Raw genomic sequence first — 21,735 nt, forward strand, 5'->3', positions numbered from 1 at the left:
AGCTTTATGAATGGTTTCAGTACTTTTAAAATCGCCTTATCAGTCACCAAGACTTGTTTATTCCGTTCTCCAAAGTGTCGGTCACCTCCTTTCCATTTCTGCTGTCTCCACTCTGCCTCAAGAAGTAATCATTTTTCCTCTTCTTCACACATGTAGTGAGCTTCACATGTTTAGTTAGCTTTGTAAACAAAGGTTGAATTGCATGATTTTTCTTTGCAGAAACTTCCACTGTTTCAGCGTGTCCCCTTTGTTTACAGAGTAAAGTCCAAGTATGCTAGCATGTGTTCAGAGTACTTACTCATCCTGCCCAGATTCCTTTCCCAGCCTTATCTCAGACATGGGCACCAGCCAAAGTGGACTAGGTGTTAATCCCCACATTCCTTTGTGTCTTCCCTTTCCCCACCCTTGTTGACACTTTCCTACAGCCTGAGAAGCCTTTCCCCCATTTGTGGCTCTCCTTGCCTGGTTGTCAAGATTTACCTCACTCAGTGCAATTTGTGATATTTTACTAGATTCTTGAGATTGGAATTAATTGTTGCTTCCTTGGAGTTCCCAGACAACATTTCTTGTACATTCTTTTTGTTTTATTTTGACTTAAAATTTTTTAGGTTTTTGCACGCCTGTCTCCCCAACCAAGTTTAAAAATACCTATTTGTTTTATCATTGATTATTACAAAACCAGACTTTGTGCTTTGCACATGAAAGGTTTTCAATAAATGTTTGCCACTTGATAGATTGGAAGAATGAATGTGGACATCTATGAATTTGAATATGTTTATGTATTATATGTTTATACCCTTAAAAATATTAGTTTATATTGGCTGGTTGTGGTGGCTCACGCCTGTAATCCCAGCACTTTGGGAGGCTGAGGTGGACGGATCACATGAGGTTGGGAGTTTGAGACCAGCCTGACCAACATGGAGGAACCCCGTCTCTACTAAAAATACAAAATTAGTCCGGCGTGGTGGCGCCTGCCTGTAATACCAGCTACTAGGGAGGCTGAGGCAGGAGAATTGCTTGAACCTGGGAAGTGGAGGTTGTGGTGAGCCGAGATCGTGCCATTGCATTCCAGCCTGGGCAACAAGAGTGAAAACTCCGTCTCAAAAAAAAAAATTAGTTTATACACTTAGTGAGAACACTGAAATGCCTGCCTGATTTTGCTATTCAGTAAAAATATAATTACTTAATCTTTGTTTATATAACGTTCTACAAAGTTTTATTTGTGAAGAAATGAGAAACAAATAAATTTAAGTTAAAACACATTGTCCTCAAGCAGAGGAAAGCTAATTTTAGAGGTGGCCACAGTACATTCTAAATATTGACGGATAATTTGGCCAGGCGCAGTGGCTCATGCCTATAATCGCAGCACTTTGTGAGGCCGAGGTGGGTGGATTATTTGAGGTTGGGAGGTTGAAATCAGCCTGGACAACAGGGTAAAACCCCATCTCTACTAAAAAATACAAAAATTAGTCAGGTATGGTGGTGGGTGCCCATAATCCCAGCTACTTGGGAGGGCGAGGAGGCAGGAGATTCTCTTCAACCCAGGAGGCAGTGGTTGCAGTGAGCCGAAACTATGCCACTGCACTCTGGGTTGGGTGACAGAGACTCTTTCTCTCTCTCAAAAAAAAAATATTTTATATATATACATATATATATATGTATATATATAAATAAAAATGTTGACAGATAATTCGCTTAATCTGGGCATGAATACTACCCAAAAAAAGGAGACAATTTGCATGTGTGATATCCTATGTAAAATACCTAAGTAGAAAAATAAGTGAACATATCTTTCACTCAAGGAAGACTTTTGTCTTGGGGAAAAATATGTCTTAAAGTACTTGGTGAACTAATAAAGTGCGGCAGCACGTGATGGTTTCACTTGGGTATAATTTAGGGTAAGAAGAGCTGTTTGGTGGCCTGGTCACTTGAGGAAGCAAAAATTTGCTTATATGCTAATGTACTTCTTCCAGACTCTGTATTTTTTTAATCACCAATTTAAATTTTGTGCCACACAATGCAAAATAAAATTTTAGAAAAGTCAAAATCCAACTAAAGAAAAGTGTCAAGGATGAGAAGATGGAAAACAATGCTTTCTATAAAAAAAGGAAAAGACAGAACTTGTTTACACATGTTCAAGTTAAAAATGAGCAACTTTACTTAAGTCAAGTCACTATCCATAAATCATGTCTTTCCTACACTTGTCTGGCTATAAAGTTTCCTTGGATGGCCTAAGTAATTTCCTAAGTGCTTGTAACAGCTGAAGTATCTAAGTGCTCAGTTGATTATATTTAGCCTAAAATGTTGTCATCCCTGATTACATCAAGTCTTTCCAGAGAAACAGACCTCATTAGTGGCTATAGCTATAAAATTAGGAAAAAAAAGAAAATTATAAAGCCACTTTGTTTCAGTGAGGTCAATAAATGGTAATACAAGGTGATGATGATGATGATTGATGAACAATTTCCAGCACATATATAAAATGCTGTGATTTAAAAAATGCAACTGTTGTGTGGTTGTGTCATTTTCATTTTGGCAGCATGGTCTAAACCAGCTATTGTCAACAAGAGGCACCATCAAAATTGCTTCAGAGGTTTTGCGAACTACTTATGGGCACTCCTGAAAATTCTAGGTTGCTTTCCTACAAGGGACTAAGTCCTCCCCATCATTTTCTCTATGCCCCCAATACCCCAGTAAAACTTCTGTCAGTTGAGCCTCAGGCCTCATCCTCCCATTCCTTCTACTTCCGTATCGTCTCTTTAACATGGCTGACCATTCTGCTAACTAGGTCCAGGCCAGTCTGACCCATGCAAAGACTATGCACAAGTTCCTTGACTCTTCCAACCTCACAATCTCTGGCCAACCTTCTCCTCCTCGCCAGGAATCCTGTACTTTGAGCTGGTAGAGTTGTACTCAAAAAGGGCAAATGACATCATACTATTACTCCCTTGTTTAAGACCCTCTAGTTGCCTGTATAATGAGTCATCAGGATCTTCCAAACCCTGACTTAAATTTTCAGCCTCATCTCTTTCTCTCTATGTCCCACCACCCTCCCCTTCTCCACTTTTGCCTCTAAACTCTTTCCTAAACTCTAAGTCACTTCAGACACCTGCATTTCCTGAGAAAACCATGATGTTCACACTGTGGTTCTCTCTGGTAGGAACAGTTTGGCCTCACGTTGTTATCTCACCTGATGGACTCTGCCGATAGTTCAAGCATCACTCATACTATGAAGACTTTTCCTGATCCTTCAGATTGAATTGTCCACCCCTCCCTTTCTCTAATTTGTAATGAATTTATTTATTATACATATTCCACATTTCACTGCACATATTTGTTTACAAATCTGTCCCCTTAATGGAATATAAATAATCTAGGGCCTGGAGCCCAATGTGTTCATATCATGGTCTCCAACACTAAATCCTTTATCTGGCACTTAATAACCTAGTGCTGGTTGAATAAACATTTGAATGAGTGTCAGACAGCTATTAAACTGTAAATTCTCATAGGATAAGATTCATGTCTTATTCAGCTTTGCATCCCACTTAGCTTCTAGTCCAGTGTATTGCATATAGAAAGTGCTTGATAATTATTTATTCAATATATAGTTGAAGAAAGGAAGGTTAGTAGAAGAAAGGCACATCACATATGAACAGGAACCATGGCTGGAAGGCCTGAAGGCCAGAAAGAGTATAGTATTAATTGAGTTGAAAAAAAATCAATTGTAAAAAGGCAGGATGAAGGAGACATAGCCAAGCAATTGCCTATGCCTGTTTCATTCAGTGGTTTTTTTAGGACTTGTAGAACTGTAGGTAGGATGGGCTGCTACTGAGATTTTGTTTCTATTGTTGTTTTGTTGGTTTTGGGGCCGAGATGAGAGCCTTTGAGTCAGGGCACACTTCTGTTCTACTCACTTCTGATAAGGATGAAACATACATATTAGGAAGTCATTTTTATTCTCCTGTATCTCAGCTGATCATTTATGCTGACCTACATATTCCCATTTGGATTAGTTCCTTCTTCTGTTTAAATTCTGTTATATTGAGTCTGCAAATCTCAGATTACTCCTAGGTACTTCTGAATTGTCCAATGGTCGAAAGAAATTACAGAAGATATTGCTTAAAATCTGGAGGAAGAAAAAAACCAACCTTGCCAATCTAGCCTTACCTTTACAAGCATGTTATTGTTTTCATTGTCATAGCCTATGTATTATTTTATGCATCTTAAAGAGAGCTGGCTCAAGACAACCTTGCATATAGATAAAGATTTTCTTTTGAAATGTTGAAATGTTGAGCCTGAATATACATGACTTTTCCTCCGTTATAGAAGCAACATATTGTTCTACAGCTAATAGACAAAGGAACAAAATGTTAGAAAATCCAGTCATATGATCAATATTTTTGGGAGTGGTGCTTGGAAGGCAGCAGTATGTGAGCTGATGTTGGGTAGAGTGATGTTAGCCTCCAGCTTTCTACTTAGTGGAGATCTGTAGGCACATCACAGTCATCAGCTCTTGCTTCTTGGACAAGTGATCCATTGCACTGACTCTGGGAAAAGCAATAAACCCTAAAAGACTGCTAATCTAGCTAATTGTGTAAAATATTTGGAGGATCATTGTCCACTTAGCTGTTAGCAAGTGAGCTGAAATGTGGTTACTGCTTTTCGAGTGGGCAGGAGGAGAGACTGAGAAAAATAATGATATATAATCTCAAGTGTTGTAACATAGTTAGGGAATGGTGTAATGTATTACAGGCTTAGCAAAAGTTTAGAGCCAGAAAGATCTGGATTTAAACGGCAGCTCCATACTTTACTGTGAGAGTTCAGATAAGTTAGTTTCCTTGTGCTTCTGTTTATAGAAATTCCTTCTGATACAGTTGTATAAGGATTGTTTGAGATAATATTAATAAAGTGTTTTGAAAGTTTCCATAGCTTAGCAAGGAATTCTTGTTTTTATACAGATATTCAACTGAAATATTTGGAAAACAGTAGATCACTTCATGAAGATAAAGTTGTAAAAATATGCAAAAAAAAATCAAATTATGTTGAAAAGAGCAAAGGAGAAAGTACAAATCACCCCAACTTTCTTACCCAGCAATAGGTCAGGCCAAGCAGATATCTCTTTGTGCACTTATTTAGAGGCATATAAGGCATATTTCCATTCATATTTATTTTACAATGACTTACGTAAGATGGAAGTCGAGTTTTTTTCCTTGGATTTTGGCTTCAGATATTAATACCTGAACCTAGCTGCTGCTTTTCAGGCCTAGTACCCCCTGCCTGGAGAGCATCTCTCCAAGGGAATGATCTCAGCTGTGGTCTCAATATACCCCTCTTCCTATCTGTCTGCCTCCATGGAGCCTTCACTGCTGTTGTTAAAACATTGCTGTTGACAGTGCCACTGGGAAGTTGCAGTAATGTCCTATTGCTACAAGGCCTGGCATGAGACCTTGCTGTCTGCTGTCCCTGTAACCCTGTATGTAACTCTGCTCATTGCCTCCTGGTGCTTGTCTCTCTTGATTTACCAGATCTTTGTGGTTCTATGTGGTCCTTCTAGGTTCAGTCTCAGTCAGAAGTCCTCCTTACTAAAGACTCCCTGGGTGTCGTCATTTCTTTAAATCCATATATTCACAGCTTTTTTGCTCTGTGGGCACACACCCCACAGTTCCAGGCTCCAGACTGTGTGGGCCTGTCTTTGTCTCTGAATCTGGGTCTCCCATCTGAGCTCTACCTTCTTTTGTAAAGAAATTCCTCTCAGAGTTTCCTATTATATATTCCTTCCACCAGACCCTGGCTGGGCCGACAGTATAAACTTAAAAAGATATCAAGAGGATTCATTTTTCATTTTACCAGGAGGCTCTTTGGCCCCTTTTAATTTCATAGAAGGCAAAAGGAACTTGGAGGAGGAGCCTTAGGCTCACATTACATCTCTTCTTTCTTCTACAAAGTGGACTTGAGATCAGGGCTTAACTATTCCCATACACTACTCTAGTAGTGCCTGGCACATAATACATGCCCAATAAATCTGTGTTGAAAGAAAGCATGAATGAATATTTGCGAATGAATTTGACCTTTTTCCTTAATCACAGTTTAGGGCTTTATCACTTAATTTAGGGCATTGCACACCCACTCTACATTATTCTCTTTGCCTTTGCCTCTAGATAGTTTTTCCAATATTTACTATATGCTGGGTTTGCTCTAAGCACTTTATATTTACTTACTTACTCCTCAAACAACTCTATGAGGAGGATACTATGATCATCTCCTTTTTTACAGATAAGAAAACTGAAGCCTAGAGAGTTTTAGTTTACACAGCTAGTAAATGGTGGAACTGGTGGTTCCCAGTTGTAATGACTGTTCAGAGGTGGCACCCTGCCAGGTGATGACAAGTCCATGAGATCTGGTGATTGTACTGAAGTGGGGAAAAGCTGGCAGTCTCTTCTTGGGTGCCAGAATTATAAAATATGAAGCTAATAACCCCAGCCATCTATATTAGTCTGTTCTCCCCTTGCTGTAAAGAACTACCTGAGACTGGGTAATTTATGAAGAAATGAGATTTAATTGGCTCACCGTTCTGTATGCTGTACAGGTAGCATAGCTGGGGAGGCCTCCAGAAACTTTCAATCATGGTGGAAGGCACAAGGGGAGGCAGGCACGTCTTTACATGGTGGAGCAGGAGAGCGAGAGAGAAGGGGGAAGTGCTACACACTTTTAAACAACCAAATCTCCTGAGAACACACTGTCACAAGAACAGAAGGGGGAGGACTGCCTCCATGATCCAATCACCTCCCACCCGGCCCCTCCTCCAACATTGAGGATTACAATTCTACATGAGATTTGGGTGGGGACATAGAGCCAAACAATATCAGCATCTGTGTTTCCCACCATGTAGTTTAGAGAAGTAGAGGAAGCAGTTAAAAAAAAAAAGATTGAAATAGATAATACTTGCACACAGAAAAACAGTTTGGATATTTCTGCCCTTGTTTTTGTTCTTCTCACAGGGTCAGCTACATGTCTGAATCTGGGCTGTATAAAATATCTGTATTTTCACCATAAATTTCCCTTTTCTTCTGTAACTTACAACTAAATGAGTTCTATTCATGCAGCTAATATTTGTCTGTCTCACAGTAGAGCATTATCTTATTTATTTTATTTGCATGTCATTGCTTATTATTCAGGATGAACTTTATTTAAAATGTGAGTGACCAAATATATTTCTTCCTCTTGTAAAATGCCAATTCACTTCTTTAAGTCATTTTTCTTTTGGGGTGCTTATACTTTTTTCTCATTAATTTAGAGAATGCTTTGTATATTTATAGCCTTAACATTCTTGTATATGATATATGTAACAAATGTTGCATTTTGAGTTTAATTATTATATCATTTTCTGTATATAAGTTTAAAATACATTCATTATCATATAAATTAATTTTTTCTCTAGGCTTCATATAAAGCTTAGAAAGTATCCTTTATGCCAAAATTTTAAAATAATATGTTACATTTTCTTCATCTTTTTTTCAATTGATTGTGGTTGATGATTTTTCTCTGTAATTTACTTTAAAATATTTCAGCAGAGAGTGTCATATAGATGTGTGTGTTAGACTGTAGAGTTAAATCTCAAGGATCCTAATCAGTTTTATATACTTTGGGTGTGGGGAGTTAGCATTGGAAGTTTAATCAGTAGCTCATGCTCTGGAAGTGGCTACTCCTAACTGGTAGACTATCTTTACCCTTTATCAACACCAGAGCGTTTTGTAATTACAATGGATGTTAGGCTTAAAAAAACCAAACTGATAAAACGTGTGGTGATCAGGTATGTGGATTGACTACTTCATACCACTATACAATTATAAAAAAAAAGACTGACAATAACATTGGAGAGGATGTGGAGAAATTGGAACAATTATATATTGCTGGTAGGAATGTAATATAATGCAGTCACTTTGGAAAATAGTTTGGCAGTTTTTTCAGATTTTAAAAATAGTGTCACCATAGGACCCAGCAATTCTGTTAGGTATGTACCCCAGAGAAGTGAAACCATATGTCCGCATAAAAACTTGTACAAATCTTCATTGCAGTATTATTCATAATAGCCAAAAAATAGAAACAACCCAAATATCTATGAATTGATGAACCAAAGTAGTATATCCATACAATAGAATATGATTTGGCAATAAAACGGAATGAAGTACTGACAGATACTACAACATGGTTGAATCTTCAAAACATCATGTACTTGAAAGAAGCTAGTCACAAAAAGAGCACATATTGTATATGATCATGATTCTATTTACATGAAATGCTCAGAATAGGCAAATACATGGAGACAGAAAGATTAGTGGTTACCAGGGGCTCGGGGAAGTGGAATAGGGTGTGATTTTTGATGGGTTCAGGGTGTTTTTGGTGGGAGGAAAGAGGAAAATATTCTAAAATTAGATAGTGGTAGTAGTTGCACAACTCTGTGAATATACTATCAACCACTGGATTGTACACTTTAAAAGGGCAAATTTTATAGTATGTCATTTACATCTGAATAAAACTGTTATAAAAAGATACTGTGGATTAGCTAGAAATATTGCTCAAGTGAACGGGAGATACATGCCTAGTGACCTTTAGAGTGGTGCCGTAGGCCTAGGGACGCCTTAGGTAATGGATATAAATGTTTAGAGAATTCTCTACACTTATCTGACCAGAAAGTTAGACACTGTCAACAGAATATTGTCACATCTGCCTGAAGGTGCTATTTAGAGTGTCTGAAAGGACAGGGAGCTGGAAGTTGATTAAACTGATGGAGTACACTGTGTGACTGTTTTGAGTTCTTCTTGGTAATGAATATTTGTCACTTTGGCACAATTTGGCCTGAGACTTGCTTTCTTGGTAATATACTATTTTGGAGTGAGGTTATAGTGAGAGCTGCATAGCTCACATGCTTCAGCAATTGAAGGCAACATATCACTACTAAACAGCCTAGTTGGATAGAATGATTAACAGTTGATACCCAGGAGAATTATTAACTATTATGTATTCATCAAGCTCCCAATCACTCTACTGAATTATCTTATTAATTTAAAAAGCTTTTATTTGTTAATTCTCTTGCTTTTTTCTGTGTACAAAATTAAATCTTCTGCAAGTAATTTAATTTTTCTCTTTCCAATACTGCCTAATTTTTATTTTATATCTTTCTCTGTAGAGTCTCTGAAATGATGCTAAATAATAACATTATTTGCAGCTCATTTCATTTTGTTCTCAATGATATAGATGAATAGTGTAACAAAAACAGACATCAAAAATCAAAATCAAATTCAGAAATCAATAGAAAATTTGCAAAGCCGCCTCCAAGTGTTTGCCTTTTCTGTGACTTTGGCCACTTTATTTAACGTCTCTGAATTTGATTAACTTATTTGGAAAATGGATCCTGCTAATAATTGCTACTTGGTAGGATTATGGTGAGGGTTAAGTGAAATGATTTATTTAAATGCCCAGCTCAGCACCTGGCACTTAGTAAATAAATAGTAGGTGTGCAATTTGTGATACAGATTCTTGTTGAGTGTGATGGGGCACCTGGGGGAAATAATCAGTTCTGCATGCTAGGACAGAGCCATGGAGAGAGGCTGAAAGAGGAATTCTCATTTCCTAGCAGGAAAGGGGTTGGTGAGGAAATTTTGGGAAACAGAATGCTATGGGTAAAACGTAAGTGTAGAGAAGTGTGAGGCAGGATTCATTTGAGGGACTGCAAAGAATCTGAAGTGTCTGGAAGAAAGTCTCTAAGAAATAATATGGATAGAGGTGCAGCTGGAGACATAGCCAGGGGTCAGAATGTGGCAGGTGGTCAGTGCAGTGTTATGGAGTTTGGAATTTCTGGAGGTAATGGGTGTTTTGCAAGCGAGGCATTTGCTCAAGCATTTACAGTAGAGAGCTTTCTCCTGGAGGTGTCTTGGTGAATGAACTGGGATATGGGAGACAAGATGACCTGTTACTGAGGCGTCTTGCTTGGAGGAGAGGTTGGACAGTGTTGCTGGCTGTACTCGTTTCCTGTGGCTGTTATAATAAATTGCCACAGCCTTGTTGGCTTAAAAGAACAGAAATTTATTTTCTCACAGGTCTGGATGCCAAAAGTCCTAAATCAGTATTGCTGGGCTGAAATCAAGGTGTTGGCAGGGCTGATGTCCCTCCAGCTGCTCTAGTGGACAATCCATTCTTTGCCTTTTCCAGCTCCTGGTGGTTGCTGCTAGCATGCTTTGGCTTGTGACTGCATCACTCTAATCTTCAAGGCCAAAATCTACAACTCTCTCTGTGCTGTCACTGTCTTGTCTCTTCTGTAAGTGTCAAATCTCTGTCTGCCTTCCTCTTATATATGATATGTGATTGAATTTTTGGCCCTCCCAGATAATCCAGGGTAATCTACTCATCTCAGGATTTATAGTTTAATCACGTCTGCAGAGACCTCTTCCAAATAAGGTCACATTTACAGGTTCCAGGGATTTGGACCTGATATGTTTGGGTGTCCATTATTTTTCTTTCACAGTTGTCATTTACTAGGACAGAAAATACAGGAGCCGTAAGATTGGGGAAAAGGTAATGAATTTAGTTTTGTACCTGAGATTTAGGTTTTTAAGAAGACCCATATCCTGCTCTCAGTCTCTTTTTTTTTCTGCATTTTTTTAAAGCATAAACATGTTTCCCTTTTCCAGCTGAAATCAGGAATTGCATTCTGTATCTTTTTCTGAAAGCTTGCATTACCCTGAGTTAACCCTCCATTACTTCAAACCCGTAGGTTCTTGTATTTATCTCAGGCTAACCAGAGCTCTGACATGTCAAGTTCTGACAAAGCATAGGTTTCTTTTTAAGTAGTTTCCAAGGATATCAATCACGGTTGAATGCTTCAGAACGAATATAAAAAATTATACGGTTAATTCTCCTCTCCTTAAATTTCTGTTAGTGTCTAACCCAAATTCACCCACGCAAAGGTTGAAACTATAATTTTATAACTGGCCTTTTCAGCTTAACAGTAGTAATAAGTACTTTGAACAACCAATTTCAGCAGAAACTGAAAAATAACTTAAAATTTCTTTTATCCCTAGTGTCGGTTGGGTAATATCTGTCATTTATGATAAAGTTCTTGCTGTATATTCAGGCTACCAGAGGAAGCTGTTGAACTGAATTTTTTAGTCTATTTGTGCAGCTTCAAATCTGAAAGTCTATTCTTAACTTTCTTGAAAGCCAGATAATCTTGTTAAGTACTTTCCAATGACCCTATCCTTCAGAATTACTTGGTATCTTAGATGCTAGCTGACTTTGGCTTTTTAGTAAGTTTCGGTTTTAAAATATTTCTTTTTTTTTTTTTGAGACGGAATCTCGCTGTGTCCCCCAGGCTGGAGTGCAATGGTGCGATCTCGGCTCACTGCAAGCTCCGCCTCCCGGGTTCACGCCATTCTCCTGTCTTAGCCTCCCGAGTAGCCGGGAATGAAGGCGCCCGCCACCACGCCCAGCTAATTTTTTGTATTTTTAGTAGAGACGGGGTTTCACCGTGTTAGCTAGGATGGTCTCAATCTCCTGACCTCGTGATCCACCCGTCTTGGCCTCCCAAAGTGCTGGGATTACAGGTATGAGCCACCGCTCCCGGCCTTTTTTTTCATTTCTAAACCTTTCCTTTTTGCCTGTACACAGTTTGGCTCCCCTTGCTATAGAAATTACAGTTTTGGGAAAAATATTTTTTCCTGAAGTGTGTTATGTTAAATTTCTCAGGGTATTGTTTATTCAGTGAATAAAATAAAAGAATGAATGAATCAGAGAGAATTAAACATTGCATTTAAATCACTTCCAAAGATTAAATTTGCTTTCAGTTGCTCAAAAAAAGTTTTGATTTCCTTGTCTTCATAAAAAAAAACTCTGAAAACCATTTTGTGTGTATGTACATTAAAAAATATATATACATACAAATAACTTTCTGATTCCAGTCCATAAGATAACATAATGCCCTAAATAAAGGCCGTGGGCATGGTTCAGTGACATGGGGCTCAGTGATGCTGTCACTCTCAGGGATTTTCAGTTAATGGATTACCTATTAGAGCAAAGGCCCCAAATGCTAGATTCCCCTTCTACTCTGCCTTCTATAATAAAACACCTAACCTTACCTAAAGTGAAAAAAGATGATGCTTTAGATTGGAGACTAAAACTCTTCGTTCATTCAACGGGCCCCACTTATGTGCAAGCTTGTGCTAGTTAGTTTCTGTAGCTGCCTAAGCAACATTTGGTAAAGACTTTGCAGGCTATCAGTGGTCCAGAGACTACACTGAAAAATAGATAAATAAAAGGCCCTTAATAATTTACAAAATTTTAATTAAAACCAGAATCATTCTGCTTATTGACACAGGGCAATTTGCAGGGGACATTATGATTCAAAGATACTGGTCTCTGTCCACATGTGGAAAATTTATTCTGGACAGTGTTTGCAAAATGATAAAGCATTGTTTGGCTCTACTTATAAACTGTATTTTTGTCCCTATAGAAAATTAAATATTTTTTGTTGGGCTCTATTTACAAACTATATTTCCATTCCTGTTAAAAATTAAATAGAAAAATTGCACTCAAGGTACAGCAGTAGATTTTTTAATGTGTTGTTTCACTTCTGCTGGTCACAGTGCTTTTTGGAATTAATTTTATATCTCCAAGTTGAGGACTTAACCCCTAAAACAAGTATCTTGTATGTTTTTTTTTTTATTGAATTAGAACTTTAAAAATTTCTAATTTTTTAATTAAATTAGAACTTTAAAAAGATCACAAATAGCAAAATTGCCTTTACTCTGAAACTATTAACTTTAAAATTCACACACAGGTCGTCTTTTTCAAATTTCATCTGTGGAAGGATAATGATATTTGTTTCCCTTTTAAAGGATTTTTTAACAAGAATATTTATTAGGTGATTTTATCTGCTGAGCAGGAAAGAGTGAGTAGCATGCCTGCAACTTTAGGATTAACTCACAAGTCACTTTTTACTTTAAATACATCATGTTTTGCTCATTATACATATGAAGAATTCAAAGTTTTTATTTTCTACTATTAAATCCTTAATACATATAAATATAATAGACAAAATACTTAGCTTTTTAAAAATAATATTGCAGGATTTTTTCCTTAGTTTGGCTAAAGACAGGGTCCGTGTCCCATGGCCATGAAAATTTAGGCTCACAGACAATTCGAGGAGGGAGAAAAATGGGATGTAGTTGGCAAAAAGGAAAAAAAAAAGGGAAACAGAGACTCTCTGTAAAGCCAGGGTCCCTAATGGGCTGCTTCCTATCTGGCAATTTGAATCTCAGGTTCTACGCAGGAAGAGGAGTGGCCAGGCTCCTCCCCGCTGCAAATGGGGCAAACTATGGCTCCACCACAGTGTGCATTCCCAGTGCACAGGCTGGTTGGAGTTTTGCCAGGGACCCCCTCCCACCTGACTGTCTCAATAAGGTACTTATTTCAGGACATATATTTATTTAGATCACTTAAATTATATATATGATTATCGATTATTTGAAAAATAGTTGGAATAAGAACTAATTACTGTACCTGGCTTTTGTTGTTGTTGTTGTTGTCGTAGCTGAATCAATTTGACAGTTTTTAGGTTACTGTTCTTTCTCCCTATAATAAACTGTGATTTTATACACCATCCTATATTGCTGTTTAGTTATTTCTGTAAATAAAATTCAGCCTTCTTGAAATAAAACTTTAATGCAGATTGTATTATTTTTGATAGAGCTTAGTTAGGTCTTGGCCATAGATTATTTGCTTGAAAAATACTTGCAGATTTGCTTTGAAGTTGAAAGAGAATTGCTACTTTCCAGTTTGAGAAAGACAAGCATGAGATACAATTTTAAGAGGCTAGCTGGCTCTTCAGTGTGAGTCTCAGAATGCCGACTGACAATAAAAACTACAACAGTAAAGACAACTGTGATATTCATATTGGCTACTCAGTAACTACTATATGGGAAACTGTCTTAAATTTGAAAGATGACTTGTTGAGCATAAAATCAAAGCAGGCTGGGTTATCAGATGAGCTAACTGACTGTTGTGTTTAGGGGAAGGCAGGCTGTTCTCAAGGATGAATATGCATGAGAATTGAGTAGGAAGGCACAGGAGTCAGGGAATTCTTTATCTTGGATGGTTTTGGAAAGGTGTTGCTAAATTCCTGCTTATCTACTTTTTAATTTACATTTCACGCAAAATACACCTCTCCAGTTAACCCAGTGATGTTACTAGAAAGGTGTCCCGATCCAGACCCCAAGAAAGGGTTCTTGGATGTTGCCCAAGAAAGATTTCGAGGTGAGTCAATAAAGTGAAAGCAAGTTTATTAAGAAAGAAAAGGAACAAAAGAACAGCTACTCCATGGGCAGAGGAGTGCCGAGGGCTGCTGGTTGCCCATTTTTATGGTTATTTCTTGATTATATCCACGGGGTGGATTATTCATGCCTTCCCTTTTTAGAACATATAGGGTACTTCCTGATTTTGCCATGGCATTTGTAAACTGTCATGGCCCGGGTGGGAGTGTAGCAGTGAGGAAGACCAGAGGTCACTCTCATCACCATCTTGGTTTTGGTGAGTTTTGGCCAGCTTCTTTACTGCAACCTGTTTTATCAGAAGGGTCTTTATGACCTGCATCTTGTGCCAGTCTCCTTATACTGTGACTAAGGATGCCTTAATCCCCTGGGAATGCAGCCTAGCAGGTCTCAGCCTTGTTTTACCTAGCCCCTATTCAAGATGGAGTTGCTGTGGTTTGAAGACTTCTGATAGTATTTCTTCCCACAGGTTAGAATTAAATTGGCTGGGCCTCGGCTTTAGTTATGCTATTTCAATTATCCCCCTTTAAGCTCATAGTCTAGGAATTTTAATGAAATTTGAGGATGAGTGGATACTAGAACAACTCAGGCAATTTATAGGTTATAATTTTGATTAGATATTTCATCAGATAATTTTTCTAACTTATACACTGTATTTTTCCAAAATTTCTTTTGAAGAATTTGTTCTTTTGTATTAGCTACATCTAGATTTGCAGAATAGAAACACATGTTCAGGACTTTTAACCTAGTGTTGATGTTCAACATCATGTTATAAAATGGTAGGAACAAAGTTACAGGCATCCTAGCTCAAGCAGATGACAAGTCCATGGAGGGAAGAGTAGCCTTCTCATATAAAATCTGGTCATGGAGGGGTGTGTGTATGTTTATTTTTAAAAGTGCAATATATAAAAAAACAAAGATTTTTTTCTATGAAAAATATAGTGGGTTTGGCCTCTCATTCTGGTTTTCTGTCCTCATTCTATAAGCAGCATCTCTCTTTATACTAGTCTATGAACAGGAATTTATTTTCCTTTATATTCATGTGGTAGGTAAAATTGGAGGCCTTTGACATTTTCAATACTCATAGAAAATAAGAAGTCTTCTGGATTTCTCCAGAAACTGAGGTATTTTGTAAAGAACAGAAGACTCAGATTCAGAATGATTGGTACCATTAGATTATTCTGTACTGGGCTGTGTACATTGACTCATTCACTCACTTTCTCTGAGCCCCAGCTTAGTTTCTGAATTTATGAAATGGCCTTCACAATAATACCTATCTTATTTTACTTAATGTGAGTGGGCTTTGTTTCTAATAGGATATTGGGAAGATAAAATTCTTATTCCTAAAATAAATCTAAACTGAATGGTGCATTTTAACAATCACTGGTCTTTTGCAGTGTATATATCACTAAGAATATTTTCCTTTTCCAACTTTGCGATCATATATGCTTGAGTAAAGTAGTCTTTTGGGAATTCAACCTGTCAGAGATAATCTATTCTATTATATTCATATGACCAAAGTACAGGTAAAATTATTACCAAATATAATTGGAAAGTTAAATTGCAAATTTCAGACTATGTTATGAAGATTTATAGATTTTTACTTGTCATTATACAAAGGGTTTTTTGTTGGCTTGTTTTATTTTTGATCTTACCATTATGTGTTATGGATCACAATGGCTGAGTGAAACAATGTGACAAGTAAAGTTTATGATTAAGAATACTAATCTCAGCGGGGTGCAGTGGCTCATGCCTGTAATCCCAGCACTTTGGGAGGCAGAGGTGGGTGGATCACCTGAGGTCGGGAGTTTGAGACCAGCCTGACCAACATGGAGAAACCCTGTCTCTACTAAAAATACAGAATTAGCTGGGCGTGATGGCACATGCCTGTAATCCCAGCTACTCTCGGGAGGCTGAGGCAGGAGAATCACTTGAACCTGGAAGGCGGAGGTTGCAATGAACAGAGATCGCACCATTGCACTCCAGCCTGGGTAACGAGTGAAAGTTCGTCTCAAAAAAAAAGAATACTCATCTGTCCTATTGTTTATAGAAATCCTTTATTTTGTATTTGTGGTTCAAACTTGTAGTTTATTTTTTTTTACATAAGTAAGGCATTGAAACTACATGATTTTCTGTTAAATACGTACATAGCATAGTTTTTGAGTCACAGCCACATCACAATATTTTGCACTGTCATCTCTGTTTTTTTGTGAATTCTGAAAGAAACAGCATAATATTTTCCTAGGATACCTAATGAGCAAAAGCTTGAGTCACAGGAAGGATTGGGAGAATTCCCACTTAAGTGAAGAACTACCTTTGTATAATAAATATAATGTCACAGTAATTTCTCAAATGGAAATGTTTTAGTTTACTGTTTGCTAACCATTGCTGGAGTCATGGTGTCTGCTCAGGGGACAGAAAGGATTAATTTAATGTGATTACTGACTAGTGGTCTTCTAATCTGATTTAATTCCAAATATGAGTATGTCTGATGTTTCTCCTTTCTAGGAATATTTCAAGACATGATCTCATTTCATTGTTTGTGCTGCATTGGTTTGTTGAATATGTTTTTGTTTTTTCAGTGTATAGTGATTCAATGGCGGCAATCACTTTTGAGAACCTGAAATAAGAAAGGATGCCAGATTCATATGAAAAAGGGACTTTTCAGATACCAAGGGCAGTACAAATAAATGCACATGAATAGTAGTCCTGGTGGAAAATAAGACAGCTTGAACACGAGATTTTTATTATAAGTATTACAAATTGAAATGTAATTTAGCTACTCCATTTTAATTAATGGAAGATGATTATTAAACACAAATTTGAACTTTTAGAACCCTCAAGTCATCATTCTAGATAATCAAATTTTTCAGAAAAGCATATAGCTTTAAATCATAATTTTATAAAAACTAATTTTAGATGGAAATTTTTCGAATAATTTCCTGCCTTGTGAATCAGAGCATATTGAATTTAACTTTTTAATGAGTACTCAGGGTTATTGTTATGAGCATAAAGTATAGGACTGCATTACTACCACTGAGGGTAGCAATACACTAGTATCAGAGGAATCCAGGCTTTCCTACTTTCTGATTTTCCATTGTTATTCTATGTTAGAAATATCTGGAAAAAAAAAGTACTAATAATGGCCTTGTGTACTTTTTTAATGTTTACTGAAAAGAGTCTTCAGGCAACATCTATATGTTCATCTTAAATTCCGAAACCGTAATAGCAACATAAAACTCATCAGGTTTGATGTAACACAAATGTCAGTAGATGCTGCTTCACAACTGTATTCTAATTGTATGGACTAACGTGATCATGTGCTCTGAACTGCAAACAATTTTGCATTAATAACAACTCACAATTCAATTCAGGAAGCATTTCTGAACACCTTTATATTCTTAATGAAGGATTAAATGGAAACCTAAAACAGTTAATTCTCTCAAAGAGATTTTAATCTTAGGATGTAAGGAGTCATGTTACTGGTTAAGTGGAATGAAAGTCTGAGAAAATAAAAGCTTTCTCTTATTTTTGGAGTCCAGTGATGTTCAGTCTGAATATATACAAGCAGACCCTTGGGACATGTTTATTTAGTCATATATATGTATATGTGTGTGTATGTGTATGTTTATATATATATACACAATTATGTACATACACATTTTAATATGTCTATATAAATATAAATATTTTGCTTTCATATCCAGCTAACATTTTCTGTTTTATTCAACAGAAATCTTCTTGACAGAGACACATTTTCTAAATCTGATCCAAGTAAGTATGTATTGCTTGCCTTTTGAAAAATCATTTGATTTTGCAAAAGTTGTAGGAAACTCATAGTTCTTGTTTAAAGGTTTGTTTTAAAGCCTAGAAAGCAACAGGAGAATGGTCCCAAGCCCTACATACTCATCAACCCCGGGCAGTACTGTGGGTAAAGAGGGACTTGCTGAGCACTTTGAGAATAAAATAAGAATGCAAATGACTCCAATGTGGGACAGTTCACTTTGAAATTAAAACCTCGTACTATGGCCATTTGGTAGAAATTATTATATTTGAAAGAAAACTGTAATGGGCCATAATTTAAAGTTATTTAGTCACAGAGTAATACGTTTCTTTTTTTTTTTTTTTTTTTAAATGAAAGTGGTGGTCGGGCAAGGTGGTTCATGCCTATAATCCCAGCACTTTGGGAGGCCGAAGCAGGACTATTGCCTGAGCCCAGGAGTTCAAGACCAGCCTGGGCTACATAGTGAGACCCACCCAACCCCGTCTCTTAAAAAAAAAAGAAAGAAAAGAAAAATAAAATAAAAGTGGTATATACAATTTACAACCAAGTGAAATATGTAACATCTGATATGAACCAAAGTGTTTGATTACTAATTAGAGGTATTGAAAATTGGAGATAACTTGTAAAGTGAGAAGGGTAGTTTGAATTAGAAAACAGCAGAATGAACTGTATAAATCAATGTGTTTCCGAATCTTGTAATATTTAGAAATGGATATACAACAGTTCTCTATCTCTACAAATGTGTGAACAAATATGGTTGAATTACAGAGGGAAGGTTTTTGTCAGTTGTCAGAATTCTTGAGGTAGTCATTGGGAAAAAGGCATTGCAATTGTGGGTATTAAAAATTCCTGGGGCTCATTTGACAAGTGGGTGGGACACTTCTTTTCCCTTAATCTTTACCCAAAACTCTCAATCTCCCTTTTGGGAATTCCTTTCTTGGTTGACAGGATTTCTTACCTATTTACAAATATTAAGGGTGGAAGTTATAAATATTAAATGTAGAGCATGACTTGCCCCAAGTTTTCGTTCCTATTATACCTTTGAGCACTGTAAATATCTTAGGGAGAGCTTGGCTTGTTTTTCACAACATAATGAAATATTTCAAATTGTTTAAATTATGGTTTTAAAATTTATCTATGAAGACCTTAGCAAGTACTTATTATTTTATGTGCCAAGCTCAATTCATACTAAGTTCTAAAGATCTGGCATAACAGTTTGTTTTCTGCTTATTTAAATCAATTTTTAGTCATATGATGATTTACTAGCCTTTTTTTTTTGCAAGGGTAAGTCTAGGAATTAGGCATTTAATTTTGATGTAGCTTTTGAACAGCTGAAAAATAAATTGTATACATTCACATATGATTTTCATAAAAGACATTTATATGTGCGTATTTTTTTCATCTTTTGTAGTTTGTGTCTTATATGTACAAGGAGTTGGAAATAAAGAATGGAGAGAGGTAAGTTTAAAACTTTTTAAAAAAAATCACTGGGCTTGAAGATACAGTAAGTTATAACTTGATCAAGATGATACTTTCTATTTTCCGTTGTAAGTCCTTTTGAACCCAAAGATTGAATTGTTTTTATCTTAGGAAAGTTACCTTTGTGTTTTGTTTTTAATAACAGTGAATGTTTAGCTGATTTATGACCTTCTTGTGAGATATTCTAGTCCTGAAACTTGTACTTCCTTTATCCAGACATAAATTTAATGTGTTGCAATCTATTTGACATGATTTCTTACAAAATTTAAGTTTGTGGGTTAAGTCTTATTTTTAGAGATCAATTGCTGATACTTATAAAATGCCACTTGAAAAGATTTCAGTTGTGCTGCTTAATACCAAATATTGCCTACTTTTTGCAACATATTTAAAAATAAAGTAGAAATTCAGCTTCTTAATACAAATGTATGTTGTTTAATGAAGCAAAAGTGAAGAGACTGAATTGTTAATTTATTTTCTAGAGTGTCTCCACATTCAAATGGGCGGATGATCATTGGAAGGTGGAGGGCATATTAAATAAAAGGCATTTCCATCTGCCTATAGTTGCCAGTTATCTCAGGAAGTTAGTGCATTGTTTTAATGAGGTTACAGTTTCTGGCTAGATTTCCCTAGTGAGGTTAGTGCTATTTGTGCCACAGAGTGCATTTGCCAGTCATTTTACCACTGTGTCTCAATTTTGAGTAGAGGGCAAGAATAAATCATTTAATTTATTCTTAAAACCTGGGGAAAATAATTCAAAACTTGTTTCTACTGATAATGAGCTGGTGGTCAGTAGTCTGCTGAACATGTTTATCGTATCTAACTGCTTCTGCACATTTTTTTTTTTGTCTGAGACGGAGTTTCACTCTTACTGCTCAGGCTGGAGTGCTATGGCACAATCTCGGCTCACTGCAACCTCTGCCTCCCAGGTTCAAGCGATTCTCCTGCCTCAGCCTCCCGAGTAGCTGAGATTACAGGCATGCACCACCATGCCCGGCTAATTTTGTATTTTTGGTAGAGACGGGGTTTCTCCATGTTGGTCAGGCTAGTCTCAAACTCCCAACCTCAGGTGATCCACCTGCCTCGGCCTCCCAAAGTGCTGGGATTACAGGTGTGAGCCACCACGCCCAGTGCATTTCTATTTAGTTCAATATCTTCCTCAAACTCTGTATATCAAATATAAACTCATCATCTTTATGCTATGTCTGCTTCTTCTTTGCTTCAAATATAGCTAAAACTACCAGCCAAAATATGAAACTGCAATTTTTGTAGTCATCCTGAGTTTCTCTCCCACATCTTCATAACTTAATGTCATCCAGTGCTATGAATTCTCTTTCATAAAAAAGAAAAATCCATGCTTGGATAAGCCAGCCTTTTTATTCAGACCCATTTTCTCTTTTGTCCTCCCTGTTGCAACAATTCTCCTACCTTAGTATATGCCCCCTTTTTCCATGTTCATCTGTCTAATCATCCCCTTGATTATCTTCCTGAAAGACATGCTGTCTTGTCATTCTCTCCGGAGTTCCCTTTCTCAAAGGCCTGAAACAATACAGTGGAACTGCTTACTGACCATAGATGCCAGGCTAGATGGGACTGAGCATTGACCAGGGTGTCCACAAAATGGCTTTGCTTCAGGCACCAAAAAGTAACCAGGATAAGGATACCTAAGTTATAGTACCAGGCATCTGGGCCAGTGCAAATGACTAATAATGAGGCAACTGGAAACTTTATTGGATAAAGGGAGTTTGAAGAAGGACAACCACAAAAAATTTTGGACCTAAACCAGGGTTCTGGGAGTTAATTCTTAAGTGGGTGCTGACCAAGTAGTGTTGGCCAGTTAGTTTAAGGGCAGCCTCAGCTCAAAATCTCCCTTCCTTAAAAAATTTCTCATGCTTTCCTATTGCCTAAGCAATGAATGATAAATTTCTTATTTAATTTACAATTTTTATAATAAAGATGGCTAACTAATGTTCCAAACCCTTCATAAATATTGACTAATTTAGTTTTCACAGCAACTTTAAGAGGTAGGTTATATTATAATCCTTATGTTTCATGAGAAAAAGGAAACATAGAAAGGTTAAATGACTAGACCAAAGTTACCCAGTTGTAAATGACAAAGTGGGAATTTCTTTTTTTTAACTTTTAAATTATTTA

The 21,735-nt window shown here is 36.9% G+C and overlaps 1 protein-coding gene across 4 annotated transcripts in view; it reads left to right on the plus strand.

The window, feature by feature from the left end:
* CPNE8 (copine 8) overlaps positions 1 to 21,735 on the plus strand; it is a 258,415-nt gene that overhangs the window by 13,519 nt on the left and 223,161 nt on the right. For all 4 annotated transcript variants that reach the window (XM_016923660.4, XM_001168902.7, XM_016923658.4 and 1 more), the window contains exons 2-3: positions 18,055 to 18,095; positions 19,517 to 19,563. Coding sequence is in view for 3 of the 4 variants with exons in the window: in XM_001168902.7 (XP_001168902.1) it covers positions 18,055 to 18,095; positions 19,517 to 19,563 (88 nt within the window). In the remaining variant the exon portion in view is untranslated. The remainder of the gene's footprint in view (positions 1 to 18,054; positions 18,096 to 19,516; positions 19,564 to 21,735) is intronic.

The sequence above is a fragment of the Pan troglodytes genome, chromosome 10 (assembly GCF_028858775.2).
Source record: "Pan troglodytes isolate AG18354 chromosome 10, NHGRI_mPanTro3-v2.0_pri, whole genome shotgun sequence".
Classification (NCBI taxonomy): domain Eukaryota; kingdom Metazoa; phylum Chordata; class Mammalia; order Primates; family Hominidae; genus Pan; species Pan troglodytes.